Source organism: Macaca nemestrina, chromosome 5 (assembly GCF_043159975.1).
Source record: "Macaca nemestrina isolate mMacNem1 chromosome 5, mMacNem.hap1, whole genome shotgun sequence".
Lineage (NCBI taxonomy): Eukaryota > Metazoa > Chordata > Mammalia > Primates > Cercopithecidae > Macaca > Macaca nemestrina.
The window spans coordinates 162,299,272-162,325,855 of record NC_092129.1 but is presented as its reverse complement, the minus strand read 5'-3'; the positions used below and the strand labels follow the sequence as shown (position 1 = coordinate 162,325,855).

At 41.9% G+C, this 26,584-nt stretch overlaps 1 protein-coding gene across 26 annotated transcripts in view; it reads left to right on the top strand.

The window, feature by feature from the left end:
* LOC112426759 (uncharacterized) overlaps nucleotides 1–26,584 on the top strand; it is a 551,288-nt gene that overhangs the window by 96,364 nt on the left and 428,340 nt on the right. For all 26 annotated transcript variants that reach the window (XR_011623994.1, XR_011623995.1, XR_011623992.1 and 23 more), the window contains one exon: nucleotides 21,821–21,893. Coding sequence is in view for 19 of the 26 variants with exons in the window: in XM_071097550.1 (XP_070953651.1) it covers nucleotides 21,821–21,893 (73 nt within the window). In the remaining 7 variants the exon portion in view is untranslated. The remainder of the gene's footprint in view (nucleotides 1–21,820; nucleotides 21,894–26,584) is intronic.

The window sequence follows — 26,584 nt, the reverse complement described above, 5'->3', positions numbered from 1 at the left end:
ACTCCTGGGCTTAAGTGATCCACCCACCTGGGCCTCCAAAAGTGCTGGCATTACAGCTGTAAGCCACCATGCCCGGCAAATACCAATAATTGAAAACTTCATGGTAAACCTCCCCGCTTTTCAGAGTCTTAGTGGCCTTCTTGCCTCCACAAAACTTGGCTTTGCAAATTGCCTGATCCACTTCTCTCTCCTTTTCCGTCTCATCTCTTTCTCCCCATTCTTATCAAATGTCCGTAGTATTTCCCATAGAGAGGTTTAGCTACAAACATTGTTGTCTCCTTTCTCTGCTGCTTCCCTTTGCCCTCAAATAGCTCTTAAAGGTATTTCCCTGCATAAAGGCAGTTCTCCCCAAGAGAGATTCTGAGACCAGCTATTATAATAATACTTATTTTTCCCACAACAAGTAAACTTGTCATGCAGAATTCTCCCCAGTTCTAAGCTTATTAGCCATCCTCTTTCGTGGCATCTCTGTTAATTTTTTTTGTTTCGTATTACAGCAGGCTTTGATTACTTAGACCATCTGTGCCTGGGAATGGGAGGTCAGGGGTTGAGGCGAAGGCACTGGTACTCGCTGACCCAGCTGCAAAGTAAGAGGGTCGTTCTCGTAGCTTCTCATGCTTTTCTATATGATAGTACATATAAATATTTGTGAGGGACACACACAGGAGTGAATGGATAAGGTTGCATGTGGCCGGAGAGGACTGGCCCAGTGGCTCCTTCCAGCTATTCCTAGGGCTCTGACCACCCAAACTCCATCCATTCAACACAGGATTGAATGGATCAGTATTGAAGCACACCTGGAAACATCTCACAGCCACCTGCTGGGAAAGCTCTGGAATATGATAGCATCATTCAATCCGGGGAAAACCAAAGCAGCTCCTCATCCATTTTGGTCAGAACTCTCTTTGGGACGTGTTATGATACTGTAGAGTGACAGATATATCTATACATATCTCTGTATCATCTTTCCACATTGCCAACTATGGAACCCTAAAAACAACAAAACCCAAAGCCTACCCTTCAATATTAGTATTACTGGACTATATTTGATTAAGTCACATTTCTAAATGTATTAAGATGCAACATATAACTATTTTATATATTTATTTTTATTTTAACATTCTAGTCATTGCTCCTTTTAATTAGTTGGGCGATTCAAGGGGGCTTTGGAACATCTGTGGGAAAATCACCTTAACACATGGGTGGTTAATTCCCGTTCTCATTTTCAAATGGCATGGTGTGCCATCATTTTTTTTTTCATTCATTCATTCATTCATTCATTCATTCATTCAGGATGTTTTGGCTGAATGCCTGCTATGTGGTAAGGAGAGAAAGGAAAAAGCAAGTCATAATTGCTCCATCCAGGAACAGTGCAACCCGGAGTCGAATGGGGAGACAACTCTTGGATATTTGAAGTATTAGAGTTAAGAATAAAAGAGTTTAGGATTCAGGGCCAAAATAATAAGTAACAGTTAATTCGAGAGGAATTCCTCAAAAGGGGTGCTCAGGGTGAGGAGGCACTTTTAGGGAGTAAGGTATAACTTAGGTTCATCCTGGAATGATGAGTAGGAATCAGAGTAGCTAGAAGTGAGGTAGCATTAATACAGTGAATTCTGGCAGAATGCTGCAGTTTCGTATAAGAAAAGACTTGTTTTAAATAAAGTACTTCCCAGAAGATAGGAGAACATTAGAAGTAAGGTTTTTCTTTCCTTTTTTTCCCCCAAGATAGATTCCCACTCTGTCACCCAGGCTGTAGTGCAGTGGCATGATCTGGGCTCGCTGCAACCTCCACCTCCCAGATTCAAGCAATTCTCATGCTTCAGTCTCCCACCTCTGCTGGGACTGCAGGTGCCACCACCAGTGGCTTTTTTTTTTTTTTTTTTTTTTTTTTTAGATGGAGTCTTGCTCTGTTGACCAGGCTGGAGTGCAATGGCAGGATCTCGGCTCACTGTAACCTCCGCCTCCCAAGTTCAGGTGATTCTCATGCCTCAGCCTCCCAAGTAACTGGGACTACAGGTGCATGCCACCATGCCTAGCTAATTTTTGTATTTTTAGTAGAGACAGGGTTTTGCCATGTTGGCCATTCTGGTCTTGAATTCCTGACCTCAGGTGATCTGCCCGCTTCGGCCTCCCAAAGTAATGGAATTCAGGCATGAGCCACCTCACCTGGCCTAATTTTTGTATTTTTAGTAGAGACAGGGATTCCCCATGTTGACCAGGCTGGTCTTGAACTCCTGACCTCAAGTGATCCACCCACCTCAGCCTCCAAAGTGCTAGGATTACAGTCATGAGCCACTGCACCTGGCCCATGATTCTTTTTTTGAAGTAAAATTACACATTTTATATATATACATATATGTTTAATTAGAGAAAGAAGAAGGAATGATCAATGATGTTGGTATAATTCTAGTGTAAAACGATCCAGCATAATTTATTCACTAAATATTGGCAAAGGATTACATATTAGCTTTTCAGATGGGTAGTTATTGTTCCAATAATGAAGAATAAGTGTCTCAAAATTGTTGCCTACTAAGAGAGCAAAAATAGGAATAATATGATTTTTTTTTTTTCTTTGGAAATGGAGGCTCACTCTGTTGCCCAGGCTGGAGTGCTGTGGCATCATCTCGGCTCACAGCAACCTCAGCCTCCCTGGCTCAAATGATTCTCCTGTCTCAGCTTCCAGAGTAGCTGGGATTACAGGTGCCCACCATCACGCCGGCTAATTTTTGTACATTTATTGGAGACAAGATTTCACCCTGTTGGCCAGGCTGGTCTTGAACTCCTGACCTCAGGTGATCTGCCTACCTCAGCCTCCCACGGTGTTAGGATTACAGGCATGAGCCATCTCGCACAGCAATAATAAGCATTTTTAAGACCTTGTAAATATTTTATTTGTTTTAGTCAATACCTTTATTGAAAAGAAACACTTTTTCTACTTTTGTGACAATTTATCGTGTTAGATGTGCAAGTCTGATGGATGACAGGAGAAGTAAAGGTTGTTCATTTCCCTTGTAACCCCACCTCAGATTTTCTTTTTCTCCTTAAAATTACTTTAGGGGCCTGCAATAGAAATGACATAGGAGGCCAGGTGTGGTGGCTCATGCCTGTAATTCCAGCACTTTGGGAGGCTGAGGTGGACAGATTCCTTGAGCCCACGAGTTTGAGACCAGCCTGGGTAACATGGTGAAACCCTATCTGTCCAAAAAAAAAAAAAAAAACAAACAAAAAAAATTAGCTGGGTGTGGTGCACACCTATAGTCCAGCTGTTTGGGAGGTCTCAAACAGCTGGGAGGATTGCTTGATCCCAGGAGGCAGAGGTTACAGTGAGCTGAGATGACACCACTGCACTCCAGCCTGGGTGACAGAGCCAGACCCTGTCCCTCCCTCTAAAACAAGAAAGAAATGACATGAAACTGTGAATTTTGGATTTCTAGGGGGTGAGGACCATTTAAAATTCCTAGAAAGAAGTATGACTAAATTCTTGTTGGTTCTTTCGTGAATATGCTAGTGAATAAATTCTTCTCATGAATTTTGAAAATTAGTTTGTATGGGAAAGTTGCCCAAGAATTATAGTGTCTCAGGGCCAGAAAGGGGAAAAAAAGGAAAAAAGAAACAGCTATTCTATTTTTATCATTTTAATCAGTAGAGTAAGTCAAAAATGGGGAAGATTCTTCTGTCAGTTGTCAAGAAGGGGTCTGTCACACCTGCTAAGCAGGTTAAGCTTGTTTTTGAAAGCTTGCAATGCAATTTGCAGTAATTTTTTTCTCCTGCTACTGACCAGATCCAAAACTTTATGTTGTTTACACCAGAACCAGTTATTCAATTTATGAAGCAGTTGATTAAAACATTTACTACTCATTCATTATTCATTCATTCATTCATCCCATAAGAGTTATATGCCTGTTTACCAGTAAGGCATCATGGTTGTGTATGTAAGGGTGGCTATACCTTCACGGAGGAAAAGGTATAGCAAATATGGTGGTGAATAAATATCCCTGCGTGTAGGGTTCAATTGTGAAAATAAAGCATTACATAAACAAATATAACCATTATTAATTAGTTACCTTCCATTAGCTAGCTTGGATTTCATTTGGCAGATAATGGGGTTGGTATGATTTGCGCCATGTCACTTCTCTGTGACATCACTGGCAACAGACTGTTGTGTGTCTTTCCATACCTCCCTTCTTATATTCATAAACACATATATTTGTTTACTTTAACAAAATGGGATCATAGTATACTGTGCTTTAGATTATTCTGCCACTTGCCTTTTCCCCCTCCACATGTCCATAGGCTGTAATCATCCTTTCAAGCCAAAACATCTGAATCTTTGTCGTTATGAATGGCAGCATTCATATTTGATGAAACCAGAATTGATATGTCATCATATCTTTAAGGAGTTTCCTTTTATTTAAATTAATTATTAATAACTTTATTAGAGACAAGCTCTTGCTCTGTTGCTCAGGCTGGAATGCAGTGGCACAATCATAACTCCCTGTAACTTTGAACTCCTGGGCTCAAGTGATTCTCCCGTCTCAGCCTCCCAAAGTGTTGGGATTACAGGTGAGAGCCACCAAGCCTGGCCAATTTCTAAAAAAAAAATTTTGTAGAGATCAGTTCTCAGTATGTTGCCCAAGCTGAGAGTTTCTGTTTTAAGAATGCAGCAAAACTGATTAGTTCTCATAATTGAATTGAAGCTACAGAAGGCATTTAATAATTCGATTTATATATTTAAAGAATTCCACCATCCTTTAAGGGGTCTTGTGTGTACAAATTAGTAGATATGACATGTAACATTTTTCTTTCTTTTTATCTTTTTTGTTTTGTGTTTGTTTTTTGAGATGAAGTCTCGCTCTGTCTCCAGGCTGGAGTGCGGTAGCGCCATCTCGGCTCACCGCAACCTTCGCCTCCCAGGTTTGAGCAATCTTCCTGCCTCAGTCTCCCAAGTAGCTGGGACTACAGACACACACCACCACGCCTAGCTAATTTTTTGTATTTTTAGTAGAGACGGGGTTTCACCATGTTAGCCAGGATGGTCTCAATCTCTTGACTGCGTGATCCGCCCACCTCGGCCTCCCAAAATGTTGGGATTACAGGCTTGAGCCACCGCACCAGGCCAACATTTTTCAAATAGAAAATCTGAAGCTAAAATCACCCCTAAAGGACAAATAACAGGACTACAAACAGCGATAAGACAAGGAATTCTATGGGCGGTACTTAAGTCTACTGCAGCTTGGGCTGGATATTCTCCTTAAGGAGGAACCTGTCTTTGATTGTTCCATTGCCCTTCAACTCTGAGCATATTCAGTCATTGCAGAGCTTTTGCTCAGTAGCCACTCTCTGTATTCACAGAGGGGCCACCTCCCTCCCTACCCTGCATCTCAGAGCACCTTGCGTGTGCTTGGGTGTCCTGGAGAGCTGAGGAAGCCTGCTCACTAGGGCATCTTCTGCTCTTGCTGTTTTATTGTAAGCAAGAAGGGAGCCATTCTTCTGTAAGGTTGGTGTACGATGTGGTCCTGTTTTCAGGGAATATTCAATCCTTGCTTTCTTCTGCTATTTGATAGAAGACCTTGGTGTTTTGGTCTGCCTTAATATAGTTATACTAATTTTTAGGCCAAGCATGGTGGCTCATGCCTGTAATCTCAGCACTTTGGGAGGCCAAGGTGGGTGGATCACTTGAGGTCGGGAGTTTGAGACCAGCCTGGCCAACATGATGAAACCCTGTCTGTACTAAAAATACAAAAAATTAGCCAGGCGTGGTGGTGCACATCTGTAATCCTAGCTACTCGGGAGGCTGAGGCAGGAGAATCACTTGAAACCAGGAGGTGGAGGTTGCAGTGAGCCAGGATCATGCCACTGCACTCCAGCCTGGGTGACAGAGCAAGACTCTGTCTCATAAAATATATATATATATATAATATATATATATATACACACACACACACACACACGCGCGCACACACACACATATTCATACTAAATTTTAAAAATTTAACCTATATGGATCAAAAGTTTCAAATTCATCTGTTCAAGTCTGTGTAAACATCATATGTAAAAGTAATCTGAAGATTGTTTTTTGTGCAACACGAATAATGTATATTTATTTTCAGTCTCAAAGTTGAAATGAATGAGAAATGTTAAAATAAAAGGAATTGATTAGGTGATCAAATGTAAGCATTGACAAATATGAAAAGTATATATCATCTAATTAGTAGTTTATGAAAGTGAGGCACTTTTATAATCAAATAAATAAAACCTTCCAGAGAGATACAGAATTATTCTGACCTGAATTATTTTAATGGGAAAGAGTTCTTTTTTAAAAACATTTCAGGTAAAGTTTGATAATGTTGTCTTAAGTCCACTTGGCTTCATTTCGTTGGGCAGCATTGGAAAGGACAGTGCAGCCTTATACACATGACTCTCAGTTCTTTAAAAAAAAAGTAAAATGGGTATATTAGAAGATAACAATTTAATGTATCTTAAGTAGAGGATCTTGAGAAAGCTATAAAGTGCTTACCTAAACTGAGACATTACCACCGATTTGTAGCTGAGTCATTTAGAATAGACTTTATTTGTAAATGTAAAATGATATCGGCACCAAGATATGGTTGTGAAATAAGAAGTCGCCAGAAAATAACGAAAAATTATGAACCGTGCCCACAGATAAGAGTCAGCAAAAACAGATTGTGGAAAGACAAGAAGACAGAGCGTATCCTGGTCATGGTACCGAGTGGAGAAAATCTGAGAATTGTGCGCACTTGAAAACTCTGCAGCCCTATTGAAAACATTTCTTGTAATATTATCTTATAGTACTTACATCTACCTGCACACTGTCTCAAAATAACTTGAGTGTCACAATAATTTTGGTTGAGCTCAGCAATGTTCTTTTATCTTTCTGAGCCATATTCATTTCGCAGGGATGATTACAGAATTGGTTAATTTGAAAGAGTTGTAGTGTAAATATTGTGACTCATGAAATGTTTTTAGTACTTGTTTTAGACTTTCATTTCCTTTGGTCATGCTCTTGTGGGAGATTTAAGCAGTAATAGCATTTTCATTTTTTTCCTGCATTCCTTACCCATGAGAAGGTAATCTTTAATACACTGTTTTTATTTAGTAGGTTCTGATGTTTTAAAGAAATTGGTTTTTCATTCATTGATAATTTATTGAACACCTACTAAGTGCCCAGCACAGAATCAGATGTTAATGTGACACCATTTTCTTTTTTTTCAAATGGTCTGATTTGATTTTGTAAAAAATGGATATTAATGTACACTAGAATGGAGGTTTTTGTTTGCCAGTTATTTGTTGCTATATAAATGTGGGTGAAACAATTGGTTTTTCTTGTCCTCATACCACCAGCCCTTCAGACTTTTAAAGGAATTACTGTTGACTTAAAATTAATAGATTTTTCAGTACTGGCCAAACTCATGGATTTGTGGTGCTTCAGAGTAATACTGGCTTCTAATGAACAGAATAGATTTGCATGGAAATGCCAGTTTCAGGGATAGAATTAGAGTTGGGATTTATTTTTTCCCTGAAGATCTGCTTTGAAAATTTGCCCCAGGTCATCTCTGTCCTTGTCCTAGGGTCACTCCAGAATTACCACTTTTTTCCTGCTTGGGATTCATAAAGGTAAGAAGGACAAACTTAGTCTGTTTTCTAGTGGATTTTTTTAAACCCTATCTTTTATTTTCCATGTAAAATCGCTTTTCCCTCTTATTCTAACTACCTTGCATAGACAGGGCAGGTAGAGTGAATGTCAGATGAATGAAGGTAGCACTGAAGTCCTTCCTTAGTCTGTTCATAGCTGCATGATTTTTTTTTTTTTTGCATGAAATCCAGAGTTCGTATTAGCTGCTCAACTTTCAACCTTTAATGGAGAAGCCAGTCTTTATTCTTCAGTGGTATGATCTGTCAATTAAGTTTGTATTACGCATTCTGTCCCAAAATTTCCTCTCTCTTAGCTTCTCCCTAGTCCCAGAGATCAGTTTCTCTGCATGTGTCAAACTTCCTTTTCTCTCCTCATATTTCATTCTTCCAGGATCTGTAATCTGTCCAAGTTCTCATAGCTCACTTAAAAATGGATGGAGTCCAGAGGGATCAGTGCCGACTTTTCATTAATCTATTAGAGCTTCACATTTACTGGCTTGCACCAAAAGATGTGGGAGAGGAGGAAAATGAGTAAGATCTCACCTCCTGGAAAGGAGGGTGCGACTGCTTTTTCAGTGGTAGAGTTGCTCCCTTAAAGCTGACTCTCTCCCAGGTGAATTCTGAGCTGAGTGTTACAGAGATAAGTCAGCTTGAATCTGGAGGAGTGAGAGAGTTTCGCTAGGGCCCTGTGACAGCTTTGTGGTCAGGAAAGAATACGTAAATTCACTGAATTCCCAGGCATTTCGGTCCTAGAGGAGAAGGATTAGGGGAATCCAAGAGTCCTGACCTTACTGTGAGACTGAATTATAACTAGAGCCCATTTTAACTAACACAGCTTGAGTTTCATATTTGAAATAATGCTTAAATCAAAATACTCTCCACTCTTCCCATATACTGATGGGAAATTTATTAAATGTTAAAGTCTAATCTGAAAGCAAACACAGCTTTAAATAAAACTATGCAACATCATTTAGTAGTGTTTATAACTTGAGTGATGAGTGTCTGGGCTCAATAACCCAGCTAGGAGAAGGAATTCCGTGGCCCTCCTTCCCAATCCAGACCTGTCTGGAAGCAGTTATTTGTACTAAGTTTTCAGTCTGAAAGTCTGTGTCATTGTTTAGACTCTTGGTGAATAAACAGACAGAGCAATAAACTTCCTCTTCAGGTGAGGTTTATATCTTTTAAACTAGACTGTAGCCTCTAAGCCATGGCTTTCCTGTAGAGAGGCTGCGTTATTCAGTTCTGCAGATGTGTTTGGGAGGCTTTATCATGTGGCCAGCCTGCACTGTGTTCTTTTAGGCGTAATGATAATTGCAAAGAAACATGGCTCCTAACGAAGTTGCAGTCATTTTTGGGAAAAGTGAGTCTGACACACATGAATTAAGATACCTACTTAAGAAAATCTTAAAATATATATCATCGAGGGCCGGGCGCAATGGCTTGTGCCTGTAATCCCAGCACTTTGGGAGGCCGAGACGGGCGGATCACGAGGTCAGGAGATCGAGACCATCCTGGCCAACATGGTGAAACCCTGTCTCTACTAAAAATACAAAAATACCAAAAAAAAAAAAAAAAAATTAGCCGGGCGTGGTGGCTGGCTCCTGTAGTCCCAGCTACTCAGGAGACTGAAGCAGGAGAATGGCGTGAACCCAGGAGGTGGAGCTTGCAGTGAGCCGAGATCACGCCACTGCACTCCAGCCTGGGTGGCAGAGTGAGCCTCCGTCTCAAAAAATAAAAATAAAAAATAAAAATTATATATATATATATATATATATATTCCTCATCAAATGTCATCAGTTCAAGCAGATATGCACTTTGTAGTCAGGAAGAGGAAAAGTGAATGTTGGTTTTAGTTTTGGGGGGAAGTTTGCTGAAATAAATTGGATTTAAGATGATCTGTGCAGGCCAGACGCCGTGGCTCATGGCTGTAATCCCAGCACTTTGGGAGGCTGAGGCGGGTGGATCACAAGGTCAGGAGATCCACACCGTCCTGGCTAACACAGTGAAACCCCGTCTCTACTAAAAATACAAAAAAAAAAAAAAAAATAGCTGGGCGTGGTGGTGGGCGCCTGTAGTCCCAGTTACTCAGGAGGCTGAGGCAGGAGAATGGCGTGAACCCAGGAGGCAGAGCTTGCAGTGAGCCGAGATTGCACCACTGTACTCCAGCCTGGGCGACAGAGGAGACTCCATCTTAAAAAAAAAAAAAAAAGATGATCTGTGCAGAATGTGTTCACTTTTGGGTGCCAGATTTTAATAAAGTTAGCATGGAGCTTCGTATTTGGGTATCAGGCATTACTTACAGCTAAATATCAATCCCTACAACCAAAGGCTAGGGCTCAGACCTAGGATCCTCAGGCTGGTCCGGCCTTCCTAAAGCCCTTGTTTATTTCCCCAATATGCTGTACAAATGGTATTACTTACTCTATGTGCATGACATGAATAATAGTTAAGTAGCACTGAATTAGAGGTATTTCTTTGGAAGGCAAAGGGTCTAGAAACCAGGTCTCTTGAGGAATAGTTGAAGGGCCTTGGCATATGAGCTTAGAGCCGAAAAGATTAAGGACAAACAAAATAGTTATTTTCAAACATTGCAAAGACATTTTGTTACAGAACAAGTTTATTTGTTCCACATCAATTTAAGATGCAGCATGGGGCCTGTTGGGTAGATGTACAAGTGAGCATACAAAAATCCAGCTCAAATAAGAGATTTCTCACGATTAAAATGCTTGACAGAGCGCTGTTTTTCAGAGCAGTGCCTTCTTCATTTCTAAAAGTGTTAAAGAGAAGTTGGATGTCCTTGCAGCCGGCTGTGTGGCTAGGGTGGCCGGGATACACTAAGTATCTGTTTAGGGATCCCAGGCAAGTAGAAATTATGGAGGCTTTCTAGAAAAAGACAACTACAGCGTGAACAGACACACCAGGGGAACAATGAGAACAGGAGATGTTCGTGTGCCAGGAATGTGTGGAGGAAATGACATGAGCATGAGATTGATGATTGAGAACTTTAAATATTCTGATAGGCAGTGGGGAACCATCTTGTTTCCAGTCCTGGGGAAGGATATGATAAAACCAATGTCTGAGAAAGCTTTGCTTTCTGTGTTGTGCCAGAGGAATGTAGGAGAGAGGGAAAGAGATATATGCCATGCAGGGAGATCGCTTTGGGAGCTTTCCCCAATTATACTATTTCTTAACTGTGCTGTGAGTCGGTGGAGAGGGGAGTAATGGAAACAGAGACGGAACATAATCAGAATTTAATGGAAGAGCTAATATGGGTTTCCTTGAAAATTGCCCTGAAATAGAACTCTCCAAATTATTAATTGAAAGTGATGTGGTCAGTTTGTTAGATCAGCAGATCACAATCAGGTATTTGCATCTTGGTGCACCATTCAAGCTGACCGGTGACCTGAGACAAGTCATTAAAATTCCTTATATTCTAATTCCCTAGCGGTATTATCCCAGCATGAGAGAATGTTTGCAAAACATTCTGAGTCTTAGATGAAAGCTACCTTGTTATAATAATAATATACTATAATTATTCTGGTTATTGGTGTTATTGTTCTCAACACTGATGCAATTTAATATTTCCTACCTTAGGGATATTTTTGTCTACAGCAGAATTCTGAAAGTGGCTTTCCGAGGAGATGTTTTTTGAAAGACTGGGAAATCTTTCAACTATTTGTTTTAATAATAGTTCATCATCAAGGAAATGTGAAAAATATGTAATATTCAGGATTATCACTCCTATTTTCATCTCAGTCTAATATCTAGGATATATTGAAAATACTTTTGTCTCACCTACTTACAGGCAGCTAGAATGGTTTAGATTGGTGCTTTCCTGGGGTACTGATTTTTTTTTTTTTCCTGTGGAATTCTCTGAACAGGGCTTTCCTCAAAAGAATACATTAAGACTGTCAGAATGATTCTTTTCAGCAGATTAAGCCTTGCAGATGCCCTTTGTTGAAGGAAAAATGCATTATTCTAAAAGTCCTTCTGATCTTCAGGAAAACTGAAAATATCAAATATTCTTCTACCATTTGAACTTCCCTACAAGAAAATCCCAGATATTTTTATTTTCCAGTCTACAATAATCCAGAGCTTATAGTATTTTAAGATGAGGATATAGACATGTTTTGAAGAAAAATTAACTTTTTACATATTCATTTACTGAAAAGAAGACACCCTTCCCCCCACCCTGGAAAGACAAATCATAGTGCTTCGTTTTTATTTTTTCTTTTCCCATTTCTTGCACCTGGACATTTCCCTGGATGAAGTGATGTGTACGGCATAATTATCCTGGGACATAATTGCTTCATGTGTGTCAGCAAGACATGGTTCAGATATTTATTGAGCTCTGGTTGTCTGTGTCCTAAATAAGACCGTGCTATTTCAGGGTTGCAAAAACAACTCCGATGCACTGGAAAAAGAAGAAAGGAGGACGTTCCTCAAAAAGAGTTGGTTTCATGGTTTAGAAATCCATTTATTGCTTGCACCGACAGGCTATGCTTGAGTGTGCGAAGGCTCACTTTGATTTATAGGGGCTTATAAAATGCTCTGCTCTTTGTACCCAAAGCCACAGACCTGCTGTGAATAGGCCACGGACCCTGAGTTTTTCTGGTGGTCAAATTTATAAAACCAAACAATAATCTCTTTGGGAAGCTCCTCAAAGGCGAGCCTGAGTCTGTTAACTTCAGTCTGTACAATGTCTAGCGTAGGGCCACATGTTGACGAGTCCTCATAAATGTCCTTGTTGCTGTTGATGAAGGAAGGATGGAAACTGGGAATAGCACGTGGGGCACAGGGGCTTGTTTTCCATGACAGATAGGAGGAGAGCTCATACATGGGGAGGGAGAAGATAGATGGGGGAGTCAAGGACATATTTTGGTGGATGCTACTGCTATTCTTTAAGAAAAAGGAAAAATAGCTCCAATTATCTTCCAGTAGTGTCATGGCCCTCTGCTAGGAAGCGGGTTTATGATTTGAAGGTGTCTGAGACGTTCACTGTGATTATAGTACAAAGGGTCATTTGCACTCTATGATGCAATGGTGGCGGAATTCTGTCTCAACTTTGCGGTCGGCCACTCTGATTAATTTTTTTTGAGACGGAGTCTTGCTCTGTCACCAGGCTGCAGTGCAGTGGCGCCATCTCGCTCACTGCAACCTCCGACTCCCTGGTTCAAGCGATTCTCCTGCCTCAGCCTCCCGAGTAGCTGGGATTACAGGCGCGTCCTACCACGCCCAGCTTTTTTTTTTTTTTTTGTATTTTTAATAGAGATGGGGTTTGAACATGTTGGCCAGGATGGTCTTGATCTCCTGACCTCGTGATCCGCCCTCCTCCACCTCCCAAAGTGCTAGGATTACAGGCATGCACCACGACACCTGGCTTACTCTGACTCATCTTTTATTTCAGTCCTTTCCCCTTCCCTTCCTATCTCATTCTCTACTTCCTTTCCTCCCACTTTTCTTTCTTCCTTCCTCAACTACTTGTTTAGAACATGTTTCTCTTCGAGGCTATAAAGATCCCATTTCCTTCCCATAGCTGAAGACCATTCAGGGAAGGTGGAAGTACATGCCTGTAATCTCCACTATCTCCACTACTTAGGAGGCAGAGGCAGAAGGATCACTTGAGCTCAGGAATTTCAGTCCAGCTGGGCACCATAGCAAGCCTCTGTCTCAAAAAGAAAGCATTTTCATATACGAGTAAAGTTGAGGCTTGCTTATGTCCAGAGGGGGAAAGGTTACAAATTTTCAAATATACCTGTTGCATTTTCTTACGCAGAAAGTGGGATAACATATAAATAGAACATCTTGTCTGTAGGATGAATGTAACCTTAAGAAGTATTGCAGTGTGTTATTATGGCTTAAAATGTATTTAAGACCTCTATGTTGAGAAAATTTCTGTTTTGGGCAAAAGATAGAGAATGGAACCAGTATGCAGTAGTTATCTTGTTGGGGGAGTCTTGAAGTAGCAAAGAAAATGAAGTATTTCTTTCAAGTAGAATTTTGCAACCGAACTGAAATTCCACTTTGCACAAATGTGCCTGCGAAAAGTTACAGCAATTTAGGATTGAAAAACCTGTATGTTGCTAAATTCATAGTTAACCTAATTTTAGTTTTTGTAGAAAAGATGATTTATAATAGGAAGAAATGATAATACTTTTTAAGGAGTTTTCTTTTTTTCTTTTCTTTCTTTCTTTTTTTTTTTTAAAGAGACAGGATCAGCCAGGTGAGGTGGCACATGCCTGTAATCCCAGCTACTTGGGAGGCTGAGGCATGAGAATCCCTTAAACCTGGGAGGCAGTGGTTGCAATGATCTGAGATCACGACACTGCACTCCAGCCTGGGCAATAGAGTGAGACTCTGTCTCCAAAAAAAAAAAAAAAAAAAAAAAGAGAAAGAAAAAAGAAAAATGATGAGATCTCACCATGTTGCCTAGGCTGGTCTTGAACTCCTGGCCTTAAGCAATCCTCCCACCGTGCCCTCTCAAAGTGCTGGGATTATAGGCATGAGCCACTGTACCTGGACTAAAAAAAAATTTTCATGCAAAAATTATGTGATTTTTGGTTATCTTTGTTGTAAAAACAGTTTTTTCTTTTTTATTTGCTTCATAGAGCTCCATTCAGTGAGAAGTTTTTATTCTGTGTATTAATCAGCACACACTTTCCATGCACATCTTCTTCTAAAGTGAAGCCCCCAACCTGAAATTCGTCCCTGTCTCCAGTCTAATCTTTATCAGGGCGATTTTGACTTCATCCTACCCTCTGGATGGCAGTGCGGCCACAGGTGGAAACTGTCAGTCACTCTTTGAAGCTTCCTCGCGTCCATAGGCCTTGGTGCCGGGCCCATTTGTTCTCAGCAGCAGGTTGTGCCCTTTGCATCTGAATTTTTTTCTTTTTTTGAGACGGAGTCTCGATCTGTCGCCCAGGCTGGAATGCAGTGGTGTGATCTCGGCTCACTGCAACCTCCACCTCTTGGGTTCAAGCAATTCTCCTGCCTCAGCCTCCTGAGTAGCTGAAATTACGGGCGCCTGTCACCACACCCAGGTAATTTTTTGTATTTTTAGTAGAGACATTTTAGTAGAGTATTTTAGTTGGCCAGGCTAGTCTCAAACTCCTGACCCCAGGTGATCCTCCCGCCTTGGCCTCCCAAAGTGCTGGGATTACAGGTGTGAGACACCACGCCCAGCCTACTTTATTTTTATTTTTATTTATTTTTGAGACAGAGTCTTACTCTGTCGCCTGGGCTGGAGTGCAGTGGCAGGATCCTGACTCACAGCAACCTCCGCCCTCAGGATTCTCATGATTCTCTTGCCTCAGCCTCCTGAGTAGCTGGGATTACAGGCGTCCACCACCACGCCCGGCTAATTTTTGTAATTTTAGTAGAGGTGGGGTTTCACCATGTTGGCCAGGCTGGTCTCGAAGGCCTGACCTCGTGATCCACCTGCCTCGGCCTCCTAAAGTGTTGGGATTACAGGAGTGAGTCTGCGCCCGGTTGCCCAGCTCATTTTTTTTTTTTTTTTTTTTTGTATTTTTAGTAGAGATGGGGTTTTGCCATGTTGGCCAGGCTGGTCTCGAACTCCTGACCTCAAGTGATACACCCACCTCGGCCTCCCAAAGTGCTAGGATTACAGACATGAGCCACCGCACCCGGCCTTGAGTGTTACTTTAAATCTAATATTGTTGTATTGGGGTAGAGGTAGAGAAACCATTGCCTGTAGTAACTTAGTAACAATGGGTCTATATTAGTAGAGTTCTGATCTGGGAAGAGGATATCAATTATTTACTTAATAGATAATCATTTACCACCTATTTTGTGTCAGATACAGTTCCAGGTCCTGGGAATTATAGAAGTCAAGAAAACAGAGTCAGGACCCTAAAGAAGCATACATTTTGGCAAGAGAGTGTGGCAATAATCATAATAAAAAAAGATATAATTTAATGTTAGGTAACAATAAATGCTATAAAGAAATAAAGCATAGCATGGAGATAAAGAATTTGCTGCAAGAGCTGTTTTAGGTGGGGCAGCCAGGGACGACTTCTGAAGAAGGGACACTTGAACCGTCATCACAGTCATCTAGATAGATCAGAGTCATCTAGATAGATCCTGTGCAACAGGGGAAGGCCTCCTCGTATTGCCTCTTAGCTCATGGAGGATCCTGATGCAGGTGAAAAGTCTATGGAATCTTACTGGGGAAAGGACGGTAATTAGCACAGTGCTATGGCAATTTGTTTTGTATGTACTATCTTCAACTGCTGGGAACTTCCTTTCCATAGTCCATCTCTAGCCATCTCCAGTCCCAACAATCCTACAGTCTACATTTGCTGTTTGGTATATTCCCCAGATCACGTTTTCAGTCACTTTATTTTTTTAATGTATTTATTTATTTTTTGAGACAGAGTTTTTCTCTTGTTGCCTAGGCTGGAGTGCAATGGTACTCTCTCGGCTCACTGCAACCTCTGCCTTTGAGGTTCAAGCGATTCTCCTGCCTCAGCCTCCCAAGTAGCTGGGATTACAGGCGCCCGCCACCACGCCCGGCTAGTTTTTGTATTTTTAGTAGAGATGGGGTTTCATCATATTGGGCAGGCTGGTCTCGAACTCCTGACATCAGGTGATCTGCCTGCCTCTGCCTCCCAAAGTGCGGAGATTACAGGTGTGAGCCACCATGCCCGGCCATTTCAGTCACTTTAAAAGTTCTAAGAGGTATGGAGAGAGAGGGGCATTTTTGAACATGGTGCCGCACAGGTATAGAATGTGTCCTGGTGCTGTTCCCTGTCAGTCATGTGGCTCTGTAGGGAGACATTCTGGGAAATTCTTCCTGTGCTCCAGGTCCTAGCTTGGAGCCTCCCTCCATCTGAGAGGTTTGCAACATTTCCTGAACCTTAGAGAGTAAAGGGAAATGTGCTCCTATATCCAAAACTTCCAAATGTAAGTGTTTGCCAAGTGCTTTGCAATCTGCCTTTCCATAATTTCTCTCATTATCTCTGTGATGGGATTTATCATGCTGGTACTGCACTTTACTGAGTAAATGTAGGGACAGATGGAGGTGGCAGACTGGAGGAGAAGAGCAAGAGATGACATTGAGCCGGGAGCTCTTCATAGGAATGGTCCGTCTGTGGGCTTCCTGGGGGGTGAGGAGGGGGGACAAATATGTGATTGGCACATGATATTGCCATTCAGTAACACCTGTGGCACGAATAAGCTACCTAGGGTGAAGGTGAGCTGCTATTTCGAAGTTTTGAATAAATTATATTTTAAAGTAATGAAGAGATCCTGGCACTGAGGAGGTTGAAATCCTTTTGCATGGTAGATTTTCTGGATCTGAATTTTATAAGGATTTTTTTTTTAAATGGCATTGAAAGATTTTTAGTAGATGAAGAAAGCATGCGTAGTAAGGTAGCTGTTATATGGTGGGTCAGTACACTATCCCCTAGGGTTTGAATTGCTGTTAAGTTTTAGATGTTGTAACTGACTGCTGGTTGGTCTGTTCCTATTTTTTGTTGCTGTTGTTCATCCATCCAACCATGCGTCTCTGCATCCATCTATCCATCCATCCATCCATCCATCCATCCATCCATCCATCCATCTCTCCACCCATCAATCCATCCACTGATTTCTTTTTTTTTTTTTTTTTGAGACAGAGTCTTGCTCTGTTGCCCAGGCTGGAGTGCAGTGGAGCGATCTCAGCTCACTGCAAGCTCCACCTCCCGGGTTCATGCCATTCTCCTGTCTCAGCCTCCCGAGTAGCTGGGACTACAGGTGCCTGCCACCATGCCCGGCTAATTTTTTTGTATTTTTAGTAGTGACAAGGTTTCACCGTGTTTGCCAGGATGGTCTCGATCTCCTGACCTTGTGATCCACCCTCCTCCGCCTCCTAAAGTGCTGGGATTATAGGCGTGAGCCACCACGCCTGGTGCCGTCCACTCATTTCTGTTACTTACTAGTAGTGTGATTATTGTCTTCATCCCACTTAGACTCAGTTTTCTTTATCTACAGAATGGTGAGTTTTGTCTAGGTTATTGAAAGGGCCTGTTAATTCTAGAATCCTAAGATGCTTACCATTTGATTAGTTTGTGCAAGACAATTGGAAAGAATACAAACATGAATTGAACATAGGTTCTGCCTTCCAAAAGCACACAGTCTGGTAGGTGTGCTGATGTAGAAACATGGCAAAAATGTGAGTAGAGAATGACCAAGTACCAAACACAGCTGCGGTTCATGTGTGTGATGGGAATTTCAATAAATTCAAGACATTTGGCTGCAGATGTTAAGGAAGGCTTCCGACGGAAGGTGGCATATATGTTTGAGTAGAGCAAACTGACATTTACTAACGTCTTCAGTTGATTAGCATCCTCATTTCATTTAATGTTCACAGTAGTGGATGTTATTCACTTTACTATCCCCATTTAGCGGATGAAGAAACTGAAAACTGAGGCAGGAAAGGAGATTAAGTAACTGGCCCAAAGCCACCCAGCTGTATTGTGGCAGAGTTGTGATCAAGAGGATGTCCGTCAAGCCCCTTTCATCCTTTTGTCTTAAAAAATCGAGTCAGTAGAGAGATGGGGACTGCAGGATTCCTCCCTCCCCTCCCCTCCCCTCTTTGTTTTGAGACAGGGTCTTGCTCTGTCCCCCAGGCTGGAGTGCAGTGCCGCGATCTCAGCTCACTGTAACCTCCACCTCCTGAACTCAAGTGATCCTCCTACCTCAGCCTCCTGAGTACCAGGGATCACAGGTGTGCACCACCACGCCCAGCTAGTTTTTGTATTTTTTTGTGGAGATGGAGTTTTGCCATGTTGTCCAGGCTGGTTTCGAACTCCTGAGCTCAAGCGATCCTCCTGCCTTGCCTCCCAAAGTGCTGGGATTACAGGCGTGAGCCACTGCACTTGGCCCAGGATATTTCAGGCGAAGAAGACCATCAGTGCCCTGGCACAACGAGGTGGAAGTGCCTTGTGTACCTGAGAAACAGCACGGACTTCAGTGGCGCTGGAGCACAGTGTCCCTTAATGGCAGCAGTAGAAACCCAGCCTGGGATGACAGCTTGGGATTCGAGGAGGCTTTTTATTGTCTGGCCACAGGGTCTGGTCTTTATTTGGCCCAAGTGGACATTTTATGCAGAGTGGAGACATGATCAGAGGAGTACATTTCAGGATGTTTATGACTCTAAGACCTTCTTATGATTCCAACATCCTTTCATGCTCCTAAGCTCTTCCATGTGATGCTGAGGAAACTCCCCTGCCCAGATGTCTCCTGCAGCCCCAGCCCTTGAGCATTTTCATCTCCAGGTTTCTGTGTTAAGGAACTCAGGGCCCCGGCTTCCCATCCTACCATTCTGAACATCAGCACCTTAAAAAGAACCCTGCTCAATTCTTGGGATTCTGAGAAAAAAAACTCCTTCACCTTCCGCTTTCTGCTCTTTTCTAGATTTTAACCTAATTTCTGCTATTTCAGAATGTTTTCTGTTCAATAAATGAATAATTAGATCTTCTTGGGCTTTGTCAGTGAAAAATATACCATAATATTTAGATTAAAAGAGTGTAATGACTACACTAGCAAAATACACCCCGGTTACATGATGAATTCTTCCTTTTCATTTTTATTTGTGGTATCCTGGGGTGGCCTACTGGAGAAAAAAATACTATTTGATTCTCCCTGGGTGGTCAGACAGGACTTGTAAAGACTCTTGTTTGTTTTGTGTTGAGGCTTCAAAGACACGCAGGCTTTTCTACATAAAGATGTTCTAAGAAAATAGGGATTTTTTTTGAAGTTGCTGTGTATAAAGGGAAATTCAGAGCAACCATCTTCCCTTACAACTACCAGCTAATGCGATTAGAGGGTCTCTTTTCACCAGGCATCTTTGTTGTTACCATCTCTCGTCATTACCACCGGTCTTACGGGGAGGTGTATGCTTACAAAAACCACCTCCACCTGGCTTTATTTTTGGCACGATCACACAAACATGTACTTTAATTTTAAATATTATATGTATTGTCACATTTAGATTTTTTAAAAAAAAAAAACACTAAGAAATCTGAGTGGGGTGTGTGTGTGTGTGTGTGTGGTTCAGGATGCACTGGAGGTGTGTGCTGCCACAACAAATTTCAGGCCACGTGTTCTGCAGATTCCAATTAGCAAGGCCCTCCTGCTGTGGTGTGGGAGAAAAGTTTGGAGTGGGGTTAGGGCTGGCTAAGTGTAGGAGGCTTTTTAATGCAGTCTTTGCAGAACTCCCTCATTAGCACCTCGAGGTCAGTGGGAAGTGGTATACAGAGCACAGTTGGCATTTTCTGCTGTGCATGGTGTGTGTCAGCCATGTTATTTACCCATGCTTATTTTCTCCATTTCCTAAAATTAATTGTACTCAATGGGGGGATGGGTTGATAATGCTGAATTATTTTAAGCCTGGAGGGAGCTCAGCAGCTGTGTCCTAGATCAGACCACTGATCTATCTAATAGGTTGTCTTGCTACCTGATCCACTGGACAAATGTGTTTCGCCAATTAGACGAATCCCTATATGGAGAGAAAAATGACCTTGAGCCCCAGAGAGCCAGACAGTTGCTTCATGCAATGTCTTCACCTACTGAAGCTGCTTCATCGCCTTGGCCGAATAGGAATGTAGTATATTTCTAACCTCTAGACAATTAAATTTCTCCTTTAAAAAGTAGCCACTCTATGTGAAATAGTCAAATCTGTCCTGACTTGCCAAGACACTTGCTTTTGGAATCGGGTGCTTTTGGATGTAGCCTCTAAAAATGTTAAAGAAGAGCAAATCTTGGAAGCTTCCTTCTTGTGTCAAGGCATAACCTGCTGAGGTCCAGGCTGCAGTGACCCATGAACATGCCACTGCCCTCCAGCCTGGGTGACAGGGTGAGACCCTGTCTCAAAAATAAAGACATAACCCCTTGCTATAAAAAATATATACGTGTGTGTGTGTGTTTAAGAGGAGTATCAGAGAAAGAAAGATAAATTTTTAAGTAAAAGGAAATATTATAAGCTAATTTTGTTGGGTATTCTTCTGGGCAATTAATTTATCATCAAATACATGTCCACAAAATGCCAGATTTCTTTAAAAGATAAGCCTGGGCACAGAAAACAAACTTGATGTATGATAGAATCTTGCACTTGTTTTTAAGTCTTGGAGTTAAAGTTTACTGTGGTTTTGGTGTGACTCTACCAGCAACAGGATGGCACTCAGTAGAGGGTCCATGGTATAGTGGGAAAAACCTCCTGGGGGGTCAACCAGGTCCAGATTTTGATCTGTGGCTCTGCTGCTGCTAGCTCTGTGACCTTAGGCAAGTTACCGCACACACTCGGCCCCAGTCTCTTTGTAGTCGTCTGTTGCTATTGATACTAGCTTTACAAAATCGTTTCAAAGGTTAAATGAAGTAAACTATGTAAAATAAATATCTAGGGCTGGGCACAGTGGCTCAAGCCTGTAATCCCAACACTTTGGGAGGCAGAGGTGGGTGGATCACCTGAGGTCGGGAGTTCGAGACCACCCTGACCAACATGGAGAAACCCCGTCTCTATTGAAAATACAAATTAGCCTGGCGTGGTGGCACATGCCTGTAATCCCAGCCACTCAGGAGGATGAGGCAGGAGAGTCGCCTGAACCTGGGAGGTGGAGGTTGCAGTGAGCTGAGATTGCGCCATTGTGCTCCAGCCTGGGCAACAAGAACGAAACTTCCATCTAAAAAATAAAATGAAATAAAATAAATAGAATCTAGCTTATAGATTTATGTTAGCTCATTTTCTTTTCTTCTCATTACATCCAAGGACTAGTAATTTTCCAAGGTTAGTAATGTTCCATTAATTTTGGGAGTCACTCTGGAGAATCCTATAAATTTTCCAGATACTGAAATCTGAGCCTAGAAAGGCTTAATGACTCTCTTGCAATGCCTTAGGAGTAGCAGAGTTGGTGCCCAAATCGTGCCTCACTGAATGCTTCCAGTGTTACTGCTGGTGTGAGGAGGACATAGCATTCTGCACTGAGTCCCTGGCATGGCTCTAGAACAGTCAAGTGCAGTGACAGTCTTAAGCATAGAAAACACTCGACTTTCCAGATCTTCTTTGAGGAACCTTCAAAATACACAGAAATGTGTAGTGAAACCTTACCCTACTGTGTCTGCTGTCAGTTTACTTTTACAACTTTTGACTCAGTTTCCCTTTCTCTCCTAGTACCCTCAGGTGACTGCAGATGTGTTAACCAGCATGTTCGCGTAGGAGATTTCTGGATGGGGAAGATTTCCAGGTAAAGGACCACCCTGATTCCCTTCGTGGCTATAGCCTGCTGCCTGCCCTTCCCTGGGCGGCCCCAGGCTTCCTGACAGCCACCGCTGCCTTCCTCCTTCTCCTTTTTTGCATTGATTGATTGATTGATTCCTTATCTATGCTATTTTTCTATCTTTTTTGGTATTATTTTTAAGTATTCATATGTGTACACTGTTAATGATATAAAACACCCATGGAGTGGTAAGCCCTAACTTCAGGATAAAGCTTACACTCTGAGGAGGGGACTGGGACACTTGGCCAATGTCAGTTCTGTCTCCAATGTTTTGAACGTTTTTTTCCCCAATAAGTATCTCTCTTAAAAAAAAGAATTTCTTTTGTTTTCTTTCTTTTTTTTTTGAGATGGAATTTTGCTTTTGTTGCCCAGGCTGGAGTGCAATGGTGCAATCTCGGCTCACCGCAACCTCTGTCTCCCGGGTTCAAGCAATTCTCCTGCCTCAGCCTCCCGAGTAGCTGGGATTACAGGCATGTACCACCATGCCTGGCTAATTTTGTATTTTTAGTAGAGACGGGGTTTCTTTCGTGTTGAGGCTGGTCTCGAACTCCTGAGCTCAGGTGATTTGCCCGCTTAGCCTCCCAAAGTGCTGGGATTATAGGCATGAGCCACCGTACTCGGCCTTTTTTTTTTTTTTTAAAGACAGAGTCTTGCTCTGTTGCCCAGGCTGGAGTGCAGTGGTGCGATCTTAGCTCACTGCAACCTCAATCTCCCGCGTAGCTGGGATTATAGTTACACACCACCATGCCCTGCTAATTTTTGTATTTTTAGTAGAGTCAGGATTTCACCATGTTGGCCAGGCTGGTCTTGAACTCCTGTCCTCAGGTGACCTGGCAGCCTCAGCCTCCCAAAGTGCTTGGGATTCCAGGTGTGAGCCACCATGCCAGGCCAGAACTCCTTATTTTTGTTTTAAATATAACTACAGTACCACTTTTGCACTTAAAACAGTAGTTAAGGCTGGGTGCGGTAGCTCACTGAAATCCCAGCACTTTAGGAGGCCAAAGTGGAAAGATCGCTTGAGCCCAGGAGTTTGAGAACCAGCCTGGGCAACACAGCGAGAACCCCATCTCTACAAATATATATATATATATATGGATATATTATAGATATCTATCTATCTATATGTATAATATATCTATCTATATATAATATCTATCTATCTATCTATCTATCTATCTATCTATCTATCTATCCATCTATCTATCTATCTATAAAGATTTACATTTCTTTTGTAGCCAGGCATGGTGGCAAATGGCTGTAGTTCCAGCCGCTTGGTAGGCTGAGGCAGGATCACTTGAGCTCAGGAATTTGAGGCCGTAGTGAGTTGTGATTATGCCACTGCACTCTAGCCTGGACGACAGAGCAAGACCCTGTCTCAAAAAACAAAACAAAGAACAATAGCAACAACAACAACAAAATTACCAAGAGCTCCCCCCAGCCAAAACAAAAAACATCCTCAAACAGTAGTTAAGTCCTTCATATCAAATATCCAACTAGTGTTCAATATTCCAATTATAATTGGAATATAATTATACAGAGAGATTCTAACAAAAACAGATTGGTTTGGCATTTCAAATGTCCGAAGATGCCAGAAGTTTAATCTAGAGCAGTGGTTCTCAAAATTTGGTCCTAAGACCAGCAGCATCAGCATCACTTGCTAACTCGTAAGAGATGGAAATAATTAGACCCTACAGCTGACTGAATCAGTGGTTCTGGGAGTGTAGTGTTTTAACAAGCCTTCCAGGTGATTCCAATGCATAGTAGAGTTAAAGGAACACTGGTCTAAAGGAAACCAAAATTTTATGCTCTTTACACGCCCTATTTTGCATTTGTCTTTGTGTTTAACATCACAGCATATCCTGAGATGATGTGCTTACACACTTGGGTCACCAAGATGGGGTCCAGCTTTCTATTGCCTTCTGGGGCCTGTGCCAAGCCACCTTCCATTTCTAGCTGTGGAGGGCAGCACACACAGACTGCTGCTGCATTAGGAAGTGCGTTGGAGACCAGGGAATGGAAGTGGTGATCATGATTTTCTGGAGCAGTGAAATTAGAGATCTGGGTGTATTTGATAGGGAAATCAGCTTCTTTTTAAATAAGCATACTTATAAAGTTGTGGTCCTCAACTGCTGGCAGCACAGTCAAATCACTCAGGAGGGCTTTGAAAGATGCTGGTAGCCTGGCCTGACGCCAAGAAATTCTGGTTTCACTTGGGTTGTGGGTGGGGTTAGGGGGTCATCCCAGCAACAGCGAGACTTAAAGGTGCTTCAGGTGATTCTAATTACAGTCATGGTCCAAAACCACTGGCAAAGACTTGTGTTTGGTTTGGGATTTCAGTTGGGAAACTAAGTTTAAAATATCCTGCAAGAATGCACTCGGGGGTCTTACCCTTCAAACAAGTAAGTGCTTTGCAAACTCTGGTTCTTAAACCATTAGCGACCTGGTTTGGGGGAGTTTTTTTCTGCCATCTCTAGCTCTTTTTGTCTGTTGTTCTGAGCTTCTGCTGACTCTTTCTGCAGTATTTCTGGCCCGTTTTTGTCTAGGTAAGGAGATTTGAATGTCGTTTGTCTACTCACCTGTAGGTGTCTTGGGCAGAATATGCATTTTTAAAAGCACACAAATGACACCCTCTTTCACCTTCATTTTCTTTCCTGTAAATGGCTATAGCTCCAGGAAATGAACTCGAGAGACTGATACTACATTTTGCAGTGCGAGGCTTTTTAATTTTTCTAAGACTATCAATGAGACCAGAGCCTTCCTTGCAGTCTCTGAAATTATGGAAAGGAAAGGTTGGGCTGTATTTGTTGGTTGAGTGTTGAAATAGTCCATGGAAAAAGGAAAGGGAAACAAGTCCTACTACTGATTTTCTTGGCAGGGTTTATCACCTTTCCGTCCCAAGTTTCTGGCAAGTGTGATTAGAAATTGACTTGCAGGATTTGCTCACACTGGCTTCCCAAGACAGTTTTTGCTTGCATGCTGCTGACTAGCAGTAGTTAATTTGCTATCTTTCACATGTGTTATCCAAAAATCACAGAACTCATTAGAAATGAACAGCATGGACCAGGCATGGTGGCTCATGCCTGTAATCCCAGCACTTTGGGTGGCGAGGAGGGTGGATCTTGAGGTCAGGAGTTCAAGACTAGCCTGGCCAAGATGGTGAATCCCTGTCTCTACTAAAAATACAAAAATTAGCCGGGTGTGGTGGCGGGCATCTGTAATCTCAGCTGCTTGGGAGGCTGAGGCAGAGAGTTGCTTTAACCCAAGAGGCGGAGGTTGCAGTGAGCCGAGATCACGCCACTGCACTCCAGCCTGGGCAACAGAGCGAGACTCTGTCTCAAAAAAAAAAGAAAAATGAAATAAACAGTGTGAACTTGGCTGGTCATATTTGGAGGATTAGCCAGATGTAAATCTGAGTTGCACTTGGGAGGTTTCGTGGGCTTCAGTTAAAAATAAATAGAATCCCAGCCTTGAGTAGAAGCAGATTTTTTGTAAAAAGTGAAATATCTTACTGGAAAACAAATCTTATTTTTCCAATAGAAAATATGGGGAAGAAGTAAGCTTTTTTTGGTGCCAATGTTTATTTTATTTTGTACCCTTCTTGCTGATGGCAGATGTGGCAGAAATAAATACCCAATTTCATTTTCCAAAATCGGAAAAATTTAACCAATTCAATAATTTATTGATTTTTAATTTATAGCAGAGGTTTGAAACCTGATTGGTTAAACTATTTAATGTGGTCTTAGGAAAATAAACATACGTTTATGTATGTCCCAAACCATTTTGTGGAATAATCACCACACAATGGGTTATTGAAGTCGTGTGTTGGCCTTGAGGTTCTCTAATTCTTAGGACTTTTGAAAAGTGTTTCTCACTAAGAGAAATTGAAAAAGCTATTTTTCATGTGATTGCAATATATGATTTGTGTGATTGGAAAATTCCTTTTATCTGTTGATACGCAGACTCCCTGTGGCAATACCAAATATTCGTATGTCACCTGTTTCCTTTTTTTTTTTTTTTTTTTTGAGGCGTAGTCTTGCTCTGTCACCCAGGCTGGCACCATCTCGCCTCACTGTAACCTCTGCTTTCTGGGTTCAAGCGATTCTTCTGCCTCAGCCTCCCGAGTAGCTGGGACTACAGGCGCGAGCCACCATGCTTGGCTAATTTTTGTATTTTTAGTAGAGATGGGGTGCCACCATATTGGCCAGGCTGGTCTTGAGCTCCTAGACCTCGTGATCCACCCAGCCTCGGCCTCCCAAAGTGCTGGGATTACAGGCGTGAGCCACCGTACCCGGCCATATGTCACCCGTTTCTAATCCCAACAAAACCTGTACTCAGAATGAAATTAAAAACAAAACAAAACAAAACAAAAAACCCTTACCTTTGAAGAACCAAAAAAGGAATTCAAATTTTATTGAAACTTTTTGTGTTTATCCTTTTAGATCACACTAAATCAGATGAGTACACAAATGCCAAGGAATTGATTCTTGAAAGTAGAGACGATGTTTCATGCAGACACATGAGTTAAAGATGTGCTAGAACTTCCCATGAGCTGATTTTGATCATTCTTTGTTCTAGCATCCCCAAAGCTTAGCTTAACACTTAATTATATATCATACTACCTTCTCTCTCTCTCTCTCTCTCTCTCTCTCTCTCTGTGT